The sequence below is a fragment of the Podarcis muralis genome, chromosome 6 (genome assembly GCF_964188315.1).
Source record: "Podarcis muralis chromosome 6, rPodMur119.hap1.1, whole genome shotgun sequence".
Classification (NCBI taxonomy): Eukaryota; Metazoa; Chordata; class Lepidosauria; order Squamata; family Lacertidae; genus Podarcis; species Podarcis muralis.
In genome coordinates this window covers 98,474,980-98,492,289 of record NC_135660.1, presented here as the reverse complement: position 1 = coordinate 98,492,289, position 17,310 = coordinate 98,474,980, and the positions used below count along the sequence as shown (strand labels likewise).

Genomic DNA, 17,310 nt, shown 5'->3' with positions numbered 1-17,310 from the left:
CGCTCCTGTTGCTCGGTCCCAGCGCCTGCCAACCTAGCAGTTCGAAAGCACACCAGTGCAAGTAGATAAATAGGGACCACTTACTGGCGGGAAGGTAAACGGCGTTTCCGTGTGCTGCGCTGGCTCGCCAGATGCAGCTTTGTCACGCTGGCCACGTGACCCGGAAGTGTCTCCGGACAGCGCTGGCCCCTGGCCTCTTAAGTGAGATGGTCGTACAACCCCAGAGTCTGGCAAGACTGGCCCGTACGGGCAGGGGTACCTTTACCTTTAATTACATTTTACACTGCAATTCACTATTGGTATCTCTTGCCCCTGCCAGTTTACATATATCAATTCTCAGAGATGCGTATGTTATACACCTGCTTTACATAAGCATGTAGGACAGAAAAAGTGTTCTTGAACTGTATCACTTTGAAATGCATGATTTTAAGAAAAATCACCCTGATACAGGAAACAAGCAGGGGGGAAAGAAGAATAGAAACTTTTCCTGAATACTTAGGTTCAGTAATTCTACACTGGGTGCAGTTTCCAGATCAAGAAGTTTGTGAACTACTGTGGTCAAGCTGTCTTACTCAGTTATCTGGGCCTCCAGAAACACCCCACAGGCTGCATTACCTGCTATTTCAGTTGGAGTGCAACCCCATCTTGCAACAAGAACCACTCGCCCACAGTGCCTCCATCATGCCAGGATTCAAGCTTCACTTATTTCCCCTCATCTGTGCTAACACTGCATCCCAATAGCAGTTCAGATCCTACACAGCCTGTCCTGATTCAGATGTCTCCAGGATAGTGATACCACCTTGCCCCAAAACTCCTAATGACTGCTGCTAGTGGCTTCATATAGTTATTAAATAGCTAACCTGGCTAACCACCAGGCAGTCAGAAATCAATCTCCCCGTGCTACTTTCTGGACTTTGAACCACAGGTCCCATTGCATGGAGCCGGTCCAGGATGATACAGTGGTTGACTCTATCAAAAGCTACAGCAATCAAGAAGCAAGAGCAGTCAGAACTGCAGGCTTGGAAAGGACCCCGAGGGTCATGTCCAGCTCTGCAATGCAGGAATCTCAGTTAAAAGCTTCCATGACAGATGGTTGCATTCTTCTTGTCATGCTCTCTGTAAAGGCCATCATATCAGGACAACTCAGTCCTAGCCCTGAATCCAGATTAGAACAGATTTCTTCCCCAAGAAGTGGGTAATTGTTGGTCAGTAGCTATTGTAACAAAGCTCCTCTACTAGTCTCATAGCTTTTACCTTCTATTTATGTCCTTTATTTTCTGACATTTTGCTAGGTTTAAAAAAAATACACAGAAAACAACAAATATTTGCTCCTGGGTTTCAAATCTTTTTATTAAAATGTACATAAATTAAAAGCCCTTACTGTTCCCCACTGCAACCAAGTTTTTTTAAAACTTAGAAAATGTGCAAAACCTGTTTATATTTGCAAGGGGTAGGAGTAAGCAAAATAAAAATTACCATTACTGCTGTTCCACAAATGTTTGCACAAGAGTTCACTCTGATGGGTAGGTTCTATAGCAGTTCTCATGCACTTTTCTCACAACTGCCCTTGGGAGAAGATGATTTCTAATACTCACCTTTGGATTCAGACAAACGGAAACAAAATTAGTCCAATTCAAAGAAGGTAAAACGCTGTTTCACAGATTTATGTCAGAAGCTATCCTTTTGCAGTATTTCTTTGCTGAGGTAGTTGCAAATTGGTTAATGGATACCCTTAAAATGTACATATCCTGAATCGGTGTACAAGTCTGTAATAGAAAATCCATTCCTAAACAATTCTTACTAAACAATGCATACAAATTTAAAGGATCCTCTTGGCCGCTGTTGGAATCCTTATCCGTGATATAATCAGGTGACACACTCATCGTAGACCACTGTTGTTCAAGTTACATTCTTGTATTCAGAGAGGGGCAACATCTTCAACACTACCTGTTTTTGAAAAAAAGTTTTCAAATTGAAAAAATACTATTTTCTTTTATCTAGACAAATTATAGAAGCAATGGGTATGCACAGGTGCCAGGAAATTCTGCCTCTAGTTCTAAAAGCAGCTGTTTTAAAACTTTGGCAGAAAGGAAACTGCCTTGTAGCATTTCAGGTAGATGCTTATGCTCTTCTAAGGAGCAGTTTATCATCTCTTCATGGATGACAAAAGGCCACACTTATGCTGAGATACAAACTTAATTCATAATTTATCGCTTTATATGCAGAGAAATCTGTTTCCATCAAGATAGTCAGTTCCAACTGCTGTTGATGATGTGAGCTAAGATCTCTCTAAACATCTCCAGATTAGGAAATGACTGCAGAGTTTGGAGATGCACGAGTTCTCCCAATTGGTTCTAGATTGCTGGCACGCCACTCCCCCGTTTATATGGCAAAAATAAGATTCCCCACTTCTACCACAGAAATAAACAAAGCAAGCTGTTGATCCAGGCAGGAGAGTGTTTATGAAATCTCTGCACAAGGATTCTAAAAATGACCATTTTGGGGTCTTACAGTAATAAACAAATATTTATTTAACCCAAATTAGGACTTGGTGATAACTAAGATGCAGTGCAACTTTCCCCACGGTGTGGCATGACTCTAGGCACATGTTCTTGAAAATATCAGCTGCATGCCCCATGACACACTATTTTTACACACCATGCATTTATTTAATTCTGTTTACTTTTACACTGCAGACTCATAAATATGTGCTATGCACTGTTTGTAGGCTTGGAAACAATGTCCCCTTGAAAATAAAAATAAATGTCAAATAACCGGTTAGAATTACCATTATCTGCAAGCCTTGGTCTCTTAAGTTGGTCATTACTGCTCTCCCCTAGCCGTCTCTTGGCACAATCCACGCAAGATGTTCCTGTGAGAACAAACAGTATTACAAAATCGTACGCATGTAGTGAACATAAGGATTTTCATGAAAAGACGCTCCAACTAAGCACATATTGAACTCCATTAGAACTCACATCATAATCCTGTGCCGTATGCCAGATGTAGGTAACCATTGTGGATGGAGGTCTGCATTCACCATTGGTCATACCAGCAGAGGTAGAATTTGCACCTGCATCAGGGTCATGCCCATTCGGCTGTGCATCTACTTTAACTTTTCCCCCCTCTGCTGCTGCTGCCCAAACTGGTGGGGTTGGGGGCTTTTTCAGGTCCCTGAACCCGGGGTTAACCAGTTACAAAAGGTATGCCAGAGTGGAGATTTCCCTGCTGAAATGAATTCATTCACATCCTGGGCCCCAGAGGCCTGACCTGGCCTCCTGAGACCCCAGATAAAGTAGGTAGGAAGCAGGAGTGGGCAGAGAAGGTTAACGTCCAGATTGCCCCCTCCTAACTTGATCTGCACAGGTTAGCTGAGGTGCTGGCCATACACACCACTGACAGACATGCCCCAGAGGATTTCCCCCCTTGAATAGAAAAATGAAATGTTTGTTTCAAGTAGTTTGTTTGACCAGATAACAGTTTTATACAACTGTAACTGTTTGAAGTGGTACCTCAAAATCCAAAGGTAAATGTGTTAAATTTGTGGCTGTGCACAAAAGAAACACACAAATCACCCTTCAATGGTATTACTGTAGGGTTCTCCTGACAACTTTGAGGTAGCCTTCCAGTGCTCCTGCCTTAAGCACTACGATGCTGAAACAAAATCTCAGAGAAACACCCCTATACATTTACTGCTTGCAAAACTAAGGGCTTACTGCACAAAACAAATAAGCCATAAACCAAAATAAATAAACCATAATAAAAGTTTACAAAACAAAGCCTATTATGCCAAGGCAAAGTAGATAATGTATTCAAGCACCCCCTGTCACTTTATCAGCTCATAGGCTGAGGTGAGTCCTTGGCCACTTTCTTCCTTGCTTTCAAATGAAATGAAAGTGAGACCAAACAGGTACAAAATCATCCTTTTTTCTTTGGCCCCTAAGGACTTAGTTTTTCTAGCACAGCAATATTCCACGCTTTAGTGTACCAAGTAGTAAGAATGGCTCAATTTCCCCCAAATTGCAGTGGTTGTTCTAGCTGCTACAAGAAGGTGCTATATCAACTCTTCATTATGCAAATGTTTGTTAAATTTGTCAATTACAAATAAAACCACTAACTGAGAAGTTGGGGAAATGTGACAGTTTATCAATTTCTCTGAATACTATTGCCAGAGAGAGGGTTTATTATTATTATTTTACTGTTGTTGTTGTAAAACAGAATATAATTACCCGAACATTCAAACTAGCACATAATTTTACATGGGTGCAAAATCATACTATCCCAGGTCTTCCCAAGACCCACCCCAAGTGAATATTACAAGGCCTACATTCAAATTAAAAAATGTACTTAACCCAAAAGTGTTGTACTGTCCACCCGATCTGCATCTGGAGAAAGAATGAAAACTACGTCATGAACGAGATAGGATAGAATTTAGCTACATTCACTGTTCAGAGTTGTTAATAAACAAGGTTCCATCAAAGGCTAAATGCACAGAGACATCTTATCCAGGACATTATTCACATGCAACTCTTTTGCACACACACTATTATATAATGTAATATTCCTGTATTATATAAAGTGGTAAGTTTCTCCATGGAGGCAAACCGCAAATAATGATTTACATTAAACTTGTGCTTTTACAGGTCCAAGAGTCTACATCCTCAGTTCTGTATCGTGATAGTATTTCCATGATAGAGTAGTCTAGATACTCTTGGGATAAGAGAAAACAGCTCTTCTTCCTAGAACTACTGGGCCAAAGATGGGATAGGGCAGCATGTGGGCCACCTTCTTGAAAATGGGGTATTTGCCCAATGGCAATACTTATAAACATATATATTTTGCTGTATCCCAGGCCTTCCAAAATAAAAGAGCAAAACATTGTAGTACATGTGAAAAACATCTTGGGGTCTTGGTAGACCACAGGCTTAACATGAGTCAACAGTGTGACACACACAGCAGTAGCAGCCAAAAATAAGCTAATGCTATTCTAAGCTGCGTCAACAGAAGTCTAGTGTCCAGATCAAGGGAAGTCATAGTCCCGCTCTATTCTCCCTTGGTCCGACCACACCTGGAGTTCCGTGTCCAGTTCTGGGCCCCACAATTTAAGAAGGATATTGAAAAGCTGGAATGTGTGCAGTGGAGAGCAACCAAGATGATCAAGGGTTTGGAAACCAAGCCTTATGAACAATGGTTGAGGGAGCTGGGTATGTTTAGCCTGAATAAAAGGAATCATAGATCTATAAATCTATGATTTGGCTATCATTTCCATGATTGTCATAGGTAGTACAGAAACAAGGGATGGTGGTTGCAACAGACTATTTTACAAATGAATGTGGCATCAAAAGCATGAAGTTTCACACACATATTTAAAGCAATACCCTTTATTCCAGAAATATATGAAACTAAAAACCACTGGTATATGGAGAAGAGAAACAATGTTTCAACACAACATTTGACACACACACACACACACACACACACAGTACCTGGACTCCTCTGTTTGCAGATCTGAGTGGAAAGATCTTGAACATACTCTGGGAAACTTTCAAAGCAATTTCCATAGGATACAACTTTTATTCCATGTAGGAGCATATCTGCCTGGAGTTTAAAAAACTGGTCTTCATTTTCTTTAAGCACCAGCATATAATGTTCTAGATCCACCTTGTTTTTGACAGTGTACAGAAAGAGGGCCTGAAATATCTGATCACGCAGGGTTTCTCCGCAGCCCACGAACAAAAATGATTTTGTCCGGTACAGGTTCTGCAGAGCCTCCTGTAAAGAACAAGTAGTTCCTAAGTCAACATTAAGTCACATATAAGATAAATGTTTAATTGTAAGGCAGCCTGGGCTCATAAATGGCCCATTTCCTGATTGATAGTGGGCCAAAATTGCTTCCAGGTAAGGAAGTTTCCAAACACTTAAGACAATAGGTTTTCCTTCAGGTTGTCACTGCCACAAATGACTAATAACTGCACATTTGGGCTAGTAATTATTTTGCAAGTTAGTATATTTGATGGGTTCATTACAAGGCTCTAGATAACATAACCATTTGCACTTTTATGCCCAAGGAATTTGGTAATATAACCAGTTGTTACTTTTCAAAATATACACATATTAGAAATATTTTTGTTAAGATGTCATGATCAAGAGGTTGCTGAGCCACTGTCTGCATCCACTTAATTAGCATTTCATTATAATATTGTATAGTGGAAAGAATGGGTTCAAATCCTTCCTCAGAAAAAGAGCAGCCTATAGCATGACCAAACTCACATAGCTCTTGTAAAAACTACATATATAACAAATATGGATGCTGAATGCAGGCCTGAGTTCCACCCTCTCACACTGTGCACATCTGCACTTCATCAAGGAGTGACGCATACACTGGAATAAGTATCAGAAAAACTTATTTTAACAGTTCAAAATACAGTAGGCCTGCAACTTACATGGGGGTAATGCTCTGGGGATCATGCCTAAAGTCAAAACCACACATGGTCAAAACCCATCGGGTTCAATGGCGGATGGAATTACTAAAGTCATTTCCCCCCAAAACCTGCAACTTTTTAAATTTGTTGCTGCACGTGTGAAGCTGAATGTGCACAAGTTCAATGTGAGCAAGTTGTGGGCTTACTGCACAGAATTCCTCCTCACACACAAAAATATGTATCATATTAAATGATACAACATGGGCAATGTAAGGAGATGGAGGCCACGGAAGGCAAGCTCCTGTCTCCAACAAGAGAAAAGTGCTTTTGAAGCACTTCCTGATTTATAGGCGACATAACTGGTTTCAAGGTGCACATACCATCACTTCAGGGTCTTGAGTAACATCCTTATATCCTGAGGGATCCAACACCATTCCACAGGGATCAGCATACAGGCCGTGAATGTGAAGCACTCCATACTTGACGTGTCCTTTTGCCCACTGGAGAACCTGGAGAGAGCCAAACAGTTTATTAATACTGCCAGGCAGGAGGCAGAAAGGGGCTGAGCCTCAAAAGGGATATGTGATTTATTCATTTTGGTGACAGTACCATCACTTCCCTCATTTACTTTAAAAAAACAACCAAATCTGAAAAAGGAACCCACCCAAACTGTAGGCTGCAGCATTCACACATATTTCATTTGCTACCTGTTGAAGGCTTGCCGTTCTTGAGAGAATTGTCTAGGCTGCAACATGGCATTTGAGAGCTAAGTTTCAAATTATTAAATGGAGAACAATATTCTGCAATAATGCAATCCAGAGCATTTTGGCTTGCTCAGACCACCTTCTTCTTTGCTCTCAGGTCGCCTTCCAGATCACCTCCCCTCGCTATCAGACCACCTCCCCTTGCTTAGCTAATCTTCCGTTTGCTCTCAGGTCACCTCTGCCCACTCTCAGACCAGCTTCCCTTTGCCCTTTGCGCTCTTGATAGGCCTTCTCTCACCCTCCGACTCTGACGCCACCAAAACACTCTCCCAGAGTGAGTGCAATGGCTGATTGACATGCTTCTACAGTGTATTTGATTTTTCCCAATTTTTCCAACATATTCATTTATATAAGATGGCATTTATGGTTGAGGTCATGAAAGTAAAGTGAGCTAAGTTGTGGGCTTACTGTATATTCTGCTGCTTTCAATAGCAAAAGAGGCAGACAGTGATTATGTCAACAGTAATTCCTAGTTCGCCAATATTGAAAAAAACCAATTAGAGCAGAACTTTCAGGTGAAAAAAATTGCAGCTGCTCTGATTCTGTACCCCCAAATAAAGCCATTTTACCTCTGAAATACAGCCCAAACCGAAACAGTTGACTTTGAGGTGGATGAACCACCTTGAAATATATGGATGAAGGGCGGTATATGAATTTAATAAATAACCACCACCAAACACTTGATAAATTGCCCTTGTTAATTTGGTAAAGCGGTAGTCTTAGCATACCTTGTCCTTATCCTTTAAGTCAAGAGATTCCATTGGTTTACTCTGCTGCTGACCAAAGATTTCAAGTAAGTTGTCATAATTTGTGGTCAGCACCATAGTGCCTCTCTCCATTAGCCGAAGAATTGACTGCAGAACAACAGGATTCTGAATGTGTTGCTCCAAGTTATCAAAAACTTCCATTAGGCAGTCCTGAAAGAAGTTTGGCTTGGCATCTCCAGTGCGCTGCGGGAGGAAAGAGAAGAACAGAAGGAAGACATCTATGTAGAGGCCTTTGACAGCAAAATAAAAACCGCGAAAGCATCAAAATTCACGGGGGGTAAAGCTATCAACACCTAGTGGCCCTGATGGCTCTATTTTACCTTCACGGTCAGAGGTGCATAGCCTCTGAGTATCGGTTGCTAGAAATCACAAGTGGGGAGAGTGCTGTGTTCAGGTTCTGCCGGTGAGCTTGTCATGGACATCTGGTTGGTTGCTGTGAGAAGAGGATACTGGATGAGACAATCCTTTAGTCTCATACAGCAGGCTCTTCTTATTTTCTAACAGGGCTCATTTACATTACCACAAAGCCTGCACCATCTGCAGACTACCGGCCATGTCTTCTGGTCTGCCAAGGTCTCAATCACTCTGCTGAAGTTGAGGTTGTGAGTGCACAACTTGCTGTAGTTGAGGATGAAGGGATATCAGAAGGCTTCGCATTATGCTACTCTACAAAAAGTGTCCCCCCCCCCCCCTGGGGACAGTAAATAGTAACCGCATGCCAGGATAACTTTTGCATCCTGGTGGAACTGTAACCACTCTCGTCCACAGACAAAAAAAGAAGGAAATAGAGAGCTACGGCTCACCACATTAATATACCTAAGGTAAGTATCTAACCTTGTCCTCCTGAACCATTTCAAATAGCCCCCTGCTTCGCAACATGCCTCCCCCAATTTGCCCTGTGCGAACAGGACGGTTGTTAGCCTAAAAATGCAAAAATGGAGAAACTGCCAAAGACCTTGAAGAAGGCATGGAAAAGACCCACTTAAGCCCAAGCAGTGACTTAAAGAGGCTAGTGCCAGTGATTCAGTAAAGGTAAAGGTACCCCTGCCCGTACGGGCCAGTCTTGACAGACTCTAGGGTTGTGCGCCCATCTCACTTAAGAGGCCAGGGGCCAGCGCTGTCCAGAGACACTTCCAGGTCACATGGCCAGCGTGACATCGCTGCTCTGGCGAGCCAGCACCAGCGCAGCACACGGAAACGCCCTGTACCTTCCCACTAGTAAGCGGTCCCTATTTATCTACTTGCACCCGGGGGTGCTTTCGAACTGCTAGGTTGGCAGGCGCTGGGACCGAGCAACGGGAGCGCACCCCGCCGCGGGGATTCGAACCGCCGACCTTTCAATCGGCAAGCCCTAGGCGCTGAGGCTTTTACCCACAGCGCCACCCGCATCCCCAGTGATTCAGTACTGAAGTCCAAATCTAAGAGTTCTTGGTTGCCTTGAACCTGAGCAGGAACCAAACCCCTAATCACAAAAACTGGTTCAAAAGCAATAGTTCAATAAACAGGTCAGGTCAGGAGGGACCTTAGAAGGGCCCCTCTCTTTCTCCGTCTTCCAACAGAAAGGCAGGCAAAGCTGGCCTAAGTATACAAGGTCAGCTACCTTATATCCAGTGCTATTTTTCTAGAAAAAGAGGTGCTGGAACTCCCTATAAACGCCTCCCTTGTTCTCTTACAAAGGCAATGGCGCTCACCTGAGAGTTGCCTGAACTAAGTTCTGGTGTTTCCTCAAACTTGGGTCTCCAGCTGTTGGACTACAACTCCCATCATCCCTAGCTAGCAGGACCAGTGGTCAGGGATGATGGGAGCTGTACTTCAACAACAGCTGGTGACCCAAGTTTGAGGAAACACTATTGTATGGTAATAATGTGCGTCCAATATTGTTTGTTGCAAAGCTACAGATATGTGCTTACCGGCGACATCTTTCTGATGAGGTCATGTGCAACCACAAGCAAGTCTCGCTCTTTGACCACTTTTTTGCGGAATTCAGCCACATCCCCCGGGTGCAGCACCTCCAGCTGATCTGCGGCTTCAATGACAGCTTCAATGCAGCTTCGCCAGGAGCACAAGGCTGGAATTCCTGGTGCTACAGCAGCACTCACTCCCGTTCCAATCACTAACAGGAGGTCTTGGGGCTGCTTCCGCACAAGGCTTTTTAAAAATTTCCTGGAGAGTAGAAGTCAAGCAGAAATTCTATTTATGGCCGCAGCTGACATGGCCATATTTTGTTAATCAACGGCATAGCACATTAATTAATCAAACTTTTCTTTTGGAACTCAGCAAAAGTTCTCAATATGGTGTCCATGGTTCTCCCTCTCCCCCCTCCCATACAATCCCCACAACAACCTTGTGAGGTAGGTTAGGCTAAGAGATAGTGACTGGCCCAAGGTCACCCAGTGAGTTTCATGGCTGAGTGGGGATTTGAACCCTGGTCTCCCAGGTCCTAGTCCAGCACTCTAACCATTATGTTACAAGAAAGGAGATTCCAACTAAAGACATGGAAAAACTTTCTGGTAGTAGGAGCTGTTCAACAGTGGAAGAGTCTTCCTTGGGAGGTTGTGGATTCTCCGTCCTTGGAGGCTTTTAAGCAGAGCTGGGGTGGCCATCTCTCATGGATGCCTTAGCAAAGATTCCTGCATTGCAGGGGTTGGACTGGATGACCCTTAGGGTCCCTTCCAACTCTATGATTCTATGATCACAGATGCCAGGCATCAACTGGGTTCCTTTAAAATCAGGAACCTTTTAATTACCGGTAACTGTGGAAGGGAACTAAGCTGAACAGGACTGAAAGGGTGGAAGCAGCTTTAGTGTGGAAGAAATCGCAGTTCCTCATCCTCTCCAATGAGTACAATCTCCCAGAGTGTGCACTGCCTCAAGCTCACAGGAGAAGAGGCACAATAGAAGTATAATAAATAAGAATAACAAATAAGAATAAGATATTGGTAGTAGTATGTATGCTTTCATATTTCTAGGAAAATACTTTTTATGGGGAGGATTTAGATTTGGTTCACATTTAAAGCCCTGTTTATCAAATCCACATTCTCTGAAACAGCACGACAATCAAACAAAGCCAGCCTTCAAAGCGCACGGATGCGCGCACACACACACACACACACACACACACACACCATGATTCGTGATATATTGCCAGGTCAAAAATTATGAAACTGCTATCACGATCTGGACTTCAAACTGGTTTTGGATGATATATCAATATATTTCCCAGCCCTAAAAATAACATGCAAAAATGCATCACATTTAGGGTAAATGCTTGCAAAATGTATACATTAGTCAAAAGTGCACACAAAAATGTGTTTATCAGAAGAAATGTGTACAAAAAATCTGACCAATTTTCATGAGCATTTAAAAAAATGCAAACTGCTACAGAAATACGGACTACAGAATTTAAGATTGGTAAAATGAGAAACTGAGGGAACCGACTCTGAGAGATGTTTCCATCCCTACTTTTGGCACTCAGTTCTCCACACAAAATTGTTGTGGATATAAAATGGAGAGGCTGTTCCAAACATTAAAAGTATCAGCAATAATCCTCATGTACCTAAAAAGTATTTTTTTTAAAAAAAGGGTTTAAAGAGTTGTTTTCACCTTGATTTTTGTTCACTTCTATTTGTAGCTCTTTCAGCTGAATCCATTTCCCCAGCTCCTGTGAAATAACAATGCAAGGATTCAATAGACTAATTACAGCTGACACATTAATCAACTTTATCAATATATTAACACATTTTGGACCAATAAAAAAGTTGGCTCCAATTAATCGGGTCAACATCCCGCCCGCTATACTTGCGGGAACCAAGCCAGCCTCTGTTAGGTCACAGCTCTCTCTCCAATAGGTATCACAGCAGTCAGCCAGAATGATGGGGAGGACGTGAAAGGAACCCTGGCATATTTTACAGAGACTGCAGCAGCAAGAAAACTAGGTTCCACTTGCAACCCTTCAATGTTCAGTATCCTCAAACTGCCACAGTCTACTCTTGAGGAGCCATGGCAACCTAGTTTGTCTTCCAGAGAATCCCTTTCTGCTGCCGTGGCTTTTGGAACATCGGGGCACCCCCTAGGTTCACAGGGTTCTTCCTAGACCTACTGCGGTCTGTCAGCACACCAAACATACTGAATGTGCACCCCAGGAGCATTCCCCACGCTCTCCTGCAGGCTGCACATTGCAAGGAACAGATTAGCAAAAGGGGAGGGAGAAACAAGCCATGTTCACTTCCAGAGACATTTGCCTGCCCCTGGTTATTAGCAGGTCCCTGGGAAGCTTCTGAGAGGGACCCCATGCAAGGTCACCCATGAGGCAAGGTGAGGGGACTGCCTTCGGTGGCAGGATCCCTCAGGGCAGCGGATCCGGCCTCCAAGGACTGCATCACCTGCTGTAGCCTGCTGCATCACCTGCTGGATCTACAGTCTCCTCGGAGCGGGGCCCCCCTGCCGCCACCAATGCTGCCCCTACAGGGGTCTCCCTGCCACTCACCCCCTGGCCCAGGGCAGGGCCTGATGGGCTCTATAAAGGACTGCTGCTGCCGCTGCTGTTGCTGGGCAGAGGGGGATCCGTTGGTTGGTTGTTTGCTTAAATTGCTGTTATTTTTTACCTATGTCATTTTAAACTGTGATATTAATGCTGTATTCCTAGTTTTAGATTTTATGTGGAAATTGTTTCCCATTTGGTTCTGTATTTTTTTGATATGGTTTATTTATTGTTTATGACTTTTGTAATTATGTAAATCTTGTCATCCTGTAAGCCGCCTTGAGCATTGTTTTTTTAACTGTGGAAAGACGGCATACAAATAAAAAATGATGATGATGATGATGAATAGGAGGTGCTGCTGGTCTCCTCAAACCCCAGGAAAAAAATGGCAGGGGCTGCCCTCTGGAGACTTTACAGTCCCCTTGTCCCCAATGTTGGTCTTTACGCCCTCTCCCTTCAGGGGGGCACCATTTGGGGGTTTGCCTCAGGTGCCAGAATGTCCTGGGCTGGCCCTGACCCCACAGCCCCACAAAATGCAGTTTGGAAGCCCCCGTTTCTCTCAGAGGGAGCCTGATCCGGAACCACCAGTGATCCTCAGGGCCACATCCTGCTCCCTTGCCTCTCCTCCCAAAGAATGCCTGGCCTTCTGGTTGGAGTAATAGCGGCCAGGAGATAATAAGACAAGGGGGGAGGAAGGAAGGACGGACTTCTTCCTTTGAGGGGAAAGGGCCAGATGAGCTATGGAAGGGAGCTAGCAAGTGAAAGAAAAGGTTAACGTTTAATCAAGGAAACAAACAGAAAATGGAGTAAGAGAGGAAAGATCATTTAAAGAGAATTAAGTGAAGATAAAAGGACCAGGAAGGAAGGATTAAAGAAGCTGGTGGGATGGGGTGGAGATAAGGTGAGTGGAGTGAGGAGAAGTTACAGGGGGTGGGTAAAAAACTTCGGGTGTGGGGACAGGGGAATATTACAAAGAAAAGAACCCTTCTCCACTTAGAGCACCCAGATCAACAAATGCTGCCTAAATTGGTGTGTGGGTGTGTGGCCACAGAACAAACATGCCTGTTCTTAGTTGAAGGAAAGCTGAATTACAGAACTCCTTGCCACAAGGAAGACGCTGTGCCAAAGTATTCAGAAATTTCCATATATGGATTACTAGAAAATGAAGTCAGAAATTGCCAACTGGTTGTGCCAATGTCTGTCTCCTGACACCATTTTGTGACTGGCTCTGCCTAGGCAGCACAGGGTGTGTGTGGGGGTATGTGTGGGGTGTCTGGTGCCCCTCAGTAATTTCCGGCCATCTCAAGTGAAGAAGAAGAAGAAGAGTTTGGATTTGATATCCCGCCTTTCACTCCCTTTAAGGAGTCTCAAAGCGGCTAACATTCTCCTTTCCCTTCCTCCCCCACAACAAACACTCTGTGAGGTGAGTGGGGCTGAGAGACTTCAGAGAAGTGTGACTGGCCCAAGCTCACCCAGCAGCTGCAGGTGGAGGAGCGGAGACGCGAACCCGGTTCCCCAGATTACGAGACTACCGCTCTTAACCACTACACCACACTGGCTCCTGGGAGTAGAAAGTCTGAGAACCTCTGCACTACAATATAGAAACATATTGACCTGGAAAATGGAAACTAACCTAAAGGGCATGTAACTCTTTTGTGCAGAGGAATTTATAGCCCCTCCCTACATCCACACGTCACTGCGTATCATGTGGGGTACCTATTTGTACTTAAGCAGTGCCCTTGAGCCTTTAATAGCTCCATGCCAGATGAAAACCAGCCCCCAAAACTTTCCCTATCACTGGTCTGTATGCTAGGAAAAGCTTCACTTGCTAAATTTGTGTTTCGTTACACTGGTGTTAAATTGACACAAGGGCCTTCCAGGGGAAAAAGTTGACAACCATAATATCATGGGATATTTATCTGTGGCTAAACCACTTTGGGATTTATTGGGGGGGGGTTACAATCAAGAGGTGTATAAATTTTATGAAATAAAATAAACCAATTTCTCACTGATTTCTCAAGAAAAACTTCACTCCTCAATAAATGCTTAGACTTTGGTCCTAACTACACACACTTGAAGGGAATTAAATGAACAGAAGTTAATTTACTGACATTTACAATCCCTAACGAATGGTAATCACTTCTGAATAAACATTATTGAAAATAAAGGAGCAAATACATTTAGGATTGATGTGCCAATCATGATGTCCTGTTGTTGAGGCCTTCATTTTATGTTTTTTCTCATAACACACACTTCATAAATTGATCACAATGACCTAAGTACATGCCCATTATTACCTCATTGATTCTTACTGTTCCAATACCTAACAAGTGCAAACCAGTGTTTCATTCTATCCAAAACAACCCCAAAGAAAATCTCTACATTAAACTTTCATTTCAATTAAATTAGTTAACAGGTTTCGAACAGTACTAGAAGCCAGACTGAACATTGTATTCCCACACAAAACGCCCCCAGAGACATTCCTTCATCCTGTTCCCTATCTGGCACAGAAACGGCTGTTTGGCTTGGCGAGTAAAAATAGCAGACATTAGAGGTGCTATTTTGACCAATGACCGCCTGTTGTTTGACCTCCAGCAAGGCTCTCTGGTGTCTCATGGCTAAGCTCTGATGTCACAGCTACCAGGACAAAGATGTCAAGGCAAAGTAAAAAATATCCGGAATTGCACCTTAAGGAAGCAGAATCAAATAAGCAGCAGCTGGATTGAAATGTGTGTCCTCCTTCGCCTCAAGGGGTGAAGACACAATGAGGTGCAAAAGAGAAAGGGAGGCAGCTGACACACTGTGCTCCCTAGAGATGCTAAGGCAAAGACAGCCACCCAAAGAGAAGAAGAAGAAGAAGAGGCGGATGGCGTTTCAGGTGACACTGTCTTATCCGAGAAGACCTAAGGGGAAAGTGCCAGTAGCTAAACTCAGTGGGTGCAGTGAAAGTGGATTAAAGGATTCTGTCTCTTTAGCACAACAAAGCCACTTTATTATTTTTTTAAAAAAGGAATCTGGACTTTTTGCAGTTTGGAAAGTGGCAGGGAAATGCATTGACAAGTGTGGGACGAACAAATGGCTAATGAGAAGTCAGCTCAGCTGAGCAATGGCCGGATGTAATCTAAAATCCACGTAATCTTTGTGTAAGCAAATCAGAAGGAATGCTCAATGAAGAATTCAGAGGGGCCAAATAACAGTGAGAGTTTGAGGCTGAAAAGCAGGGTTCAAATTGAAGAAGAGAGAATTACAGCAAGAATAAGAGAGTGGAGCCGGGACAAAAAGGGAGAAAGAGAACCCCCCAGACCCCCCCCCCATACGCATAAAGCAAGAGACACGAGGTTCTTTTCCTTACATATTTCAAGTACACACCAAAACCTTCTTCCCGTCTCACTCAGTTATATAAGCAGAGTCCTTTCCTGTTCCGTAGGGCTGAGCGCATCGTAGCAAGCAGAAACCCCGCAGGTTCTGTTGCTGGAGGAAAGGCTTCACCTGTTGAACGCCTGCCTGGCCATTCTTGTCGGGGGGGGGGGGCGGGAAGACCAGTCCAGGTCCAAATGTTACCGAGACAGAATGACTTGGGTTGTTCGCTGGGCTGAGAGAGAACAGGAGCCTTGGCGGCCGAGGGGGGCTTTGGGGGGGGGGCGCGGAGGAGCGATGCAAGGCGCAGAAATCCGCCCCCGCGCCGGGCTGGTTGCCGAGGAAGAGGCTCCTTCCAAGGCAAGGCGTGCGCATTATGGGATGGAGAAATCCTCGCCATTTCCTCTCTTCCGCGCGCCCGGCTTGCCCAGGGAGGGCGCCACCCCAAGACCCCAGCGCTCCGGGACCCCCGCCCACAACTGCCTCCCCGGCCCCCCGACCGGGCGCCCCTGACCTGCCGCCGCCGCCGCCGCCGCTTCCTCGCTCTCCCGTCCGGCGCAAGGCGACGCCGAGCCCCTGCTGCCGCCGCCGGCGCCGAAGAAGAAGCGAAAGAGGGTCGGCTCCTCCTCCGGCTCCGCCTTCCTGCGATCCTTCCTTGGCTCCAGGCTGCAGAAACGGCGCCGCTTGGCGCCTGCGGTCCTCAAACTTTCCTCTCCGGTCCTCCCTTTCGGAAGGAAAGCTTGCTCCCGCCACACCGATTTGTTTATTGGTAAGAACTGCAATGGGAAACAGAAAGAAGCAACTCCTAGCAGGGCTTGATTTATAACACAGAACACACAGCTACCTTATAATATTGTAATAAAAAAAATCAGGTCTTTTATATATATATATGATGTTCATCAATGTACCAACCAAGCACGTACATAGATATGTGGACCACATGTCTGGAGCAGAACAGGAAGACCGACCTGAAACCATTTTGATTCCCAAACTGACCAAATGTTTTCCCTGCAAGGAGGGAGGGGGCGAGGGAACTTTCCCATTGTCTCAGGAATTGGGAAATCACCATCTCAAAGGAATGGCCAGACTACCAGGAAAGGCAACCTGATAAGGCATTATCAGATAACCTGGCAGACAGGAAAAACAACAACATTCAAATTTCTGTGATGGTAGGTATGATGTTTGTGGAGGGTGGCCTTGGGTTACACCCCTTCTGTGATGTATGTATAATGTATGGAGGGGTGGTCTTGAGCTCCAGGGCAGGCAATTTAAAATGTCTATATAAGGGCAGGCACACCTTTGCGCTGGGTGTGAGGGGAGCACCCTGTTGCAACAGTTCAATAAAGATCAGGCTTACAAGCTGCTTTGTTTCTCAATATTCTCTGGTTGGCCTCTGTTATCTTCTCCTACCAATGGAGAACCTACAAAGGACTCTATAAGGGCTCTTGTGTCCCCCATAAGGGAAGAAGGGCAGACTTTGTTTACAGCAATATATATGATCATGGGACATCCAGAAAGCT

General features: G+C 44.4%; 1 protein-coding gene across 4 annotated transcripts; it reads right to left on the bottom strand.

Annotated features, from left to right (window-relative positions):
• Window positions 1-1,324: 1,324 nt before the first annotated feature.
• FAM118A (family with sequence similarity 118 member A) lies at window positions 1,325-16,399 on the bottom strand. 4 transcript variants are annotated; one of them, XM_028728652.2, is made up of 9 exons: window positions 16,305-16,399; window positions 11,557-11,614; window positions 9,864-10,116; window positions 7,915-8,136; window positions 6,803-6,931; window positions 5,487-5,772; window positions 4,353-4,385; window positions 2,789-2,872; window positions 1,325-1,947 (listed from the first exon to the last, which is right to left on the bottom strand). In XM_028728652.2, the coding sequence occupies exons 2-9, from the start codon at window positions 11,601-11,603 to the stop codon at window positions 1,919-1,921; spliced, it is 1,083 nt and encodes a 360-aa protein (XP_028584485.1). In that variant the 5' UTR covers window positions 11,604-11,614; window positions 16,305-16,399; the 3' UTR covers window positions 1,325-1,918. The 4 variants fall into 4 exon arrangements, with proteins under 4 accessions (XP_028584485.1, XP_077786911.1, XP_028584484.1 ...); XM_077930785.1 differs by having other exon boundaries at window positions 16,315-16,381; XM_028728651.2 differs by having other exon boundaries at window positions 11,557-11,617; window positions 16,317-16,369.
• Window positions 16,400-17,310: the final 911 nt, after the last annotated feature.

Excerpts from the sequence above, each read along its gene's own strand:
- FAM118A (XM_028728652.2), bottom strand. The coding sequence starts at position 11,603 with ATGGATTCAGCTGAAAGAGCTACAAATAGAAGTGAACAAAAATCAAG. Across the intron at positions 10,117-11,556 it reads AGAAGTGAACAAAAATCAAG|GAAATTTTTAAAAAGCCTTG; the intron begins GTGAAAACAACT and ends TCTACTCTCCAG. Across the intron at positions 4,386-5,486 it reads CTGCAAACAGAGGAGTCCAG|ATGCAGATCGGGTGGACAGT; the intron begins GTACTGTGTGTG and ends TTCTTTCTCCAG.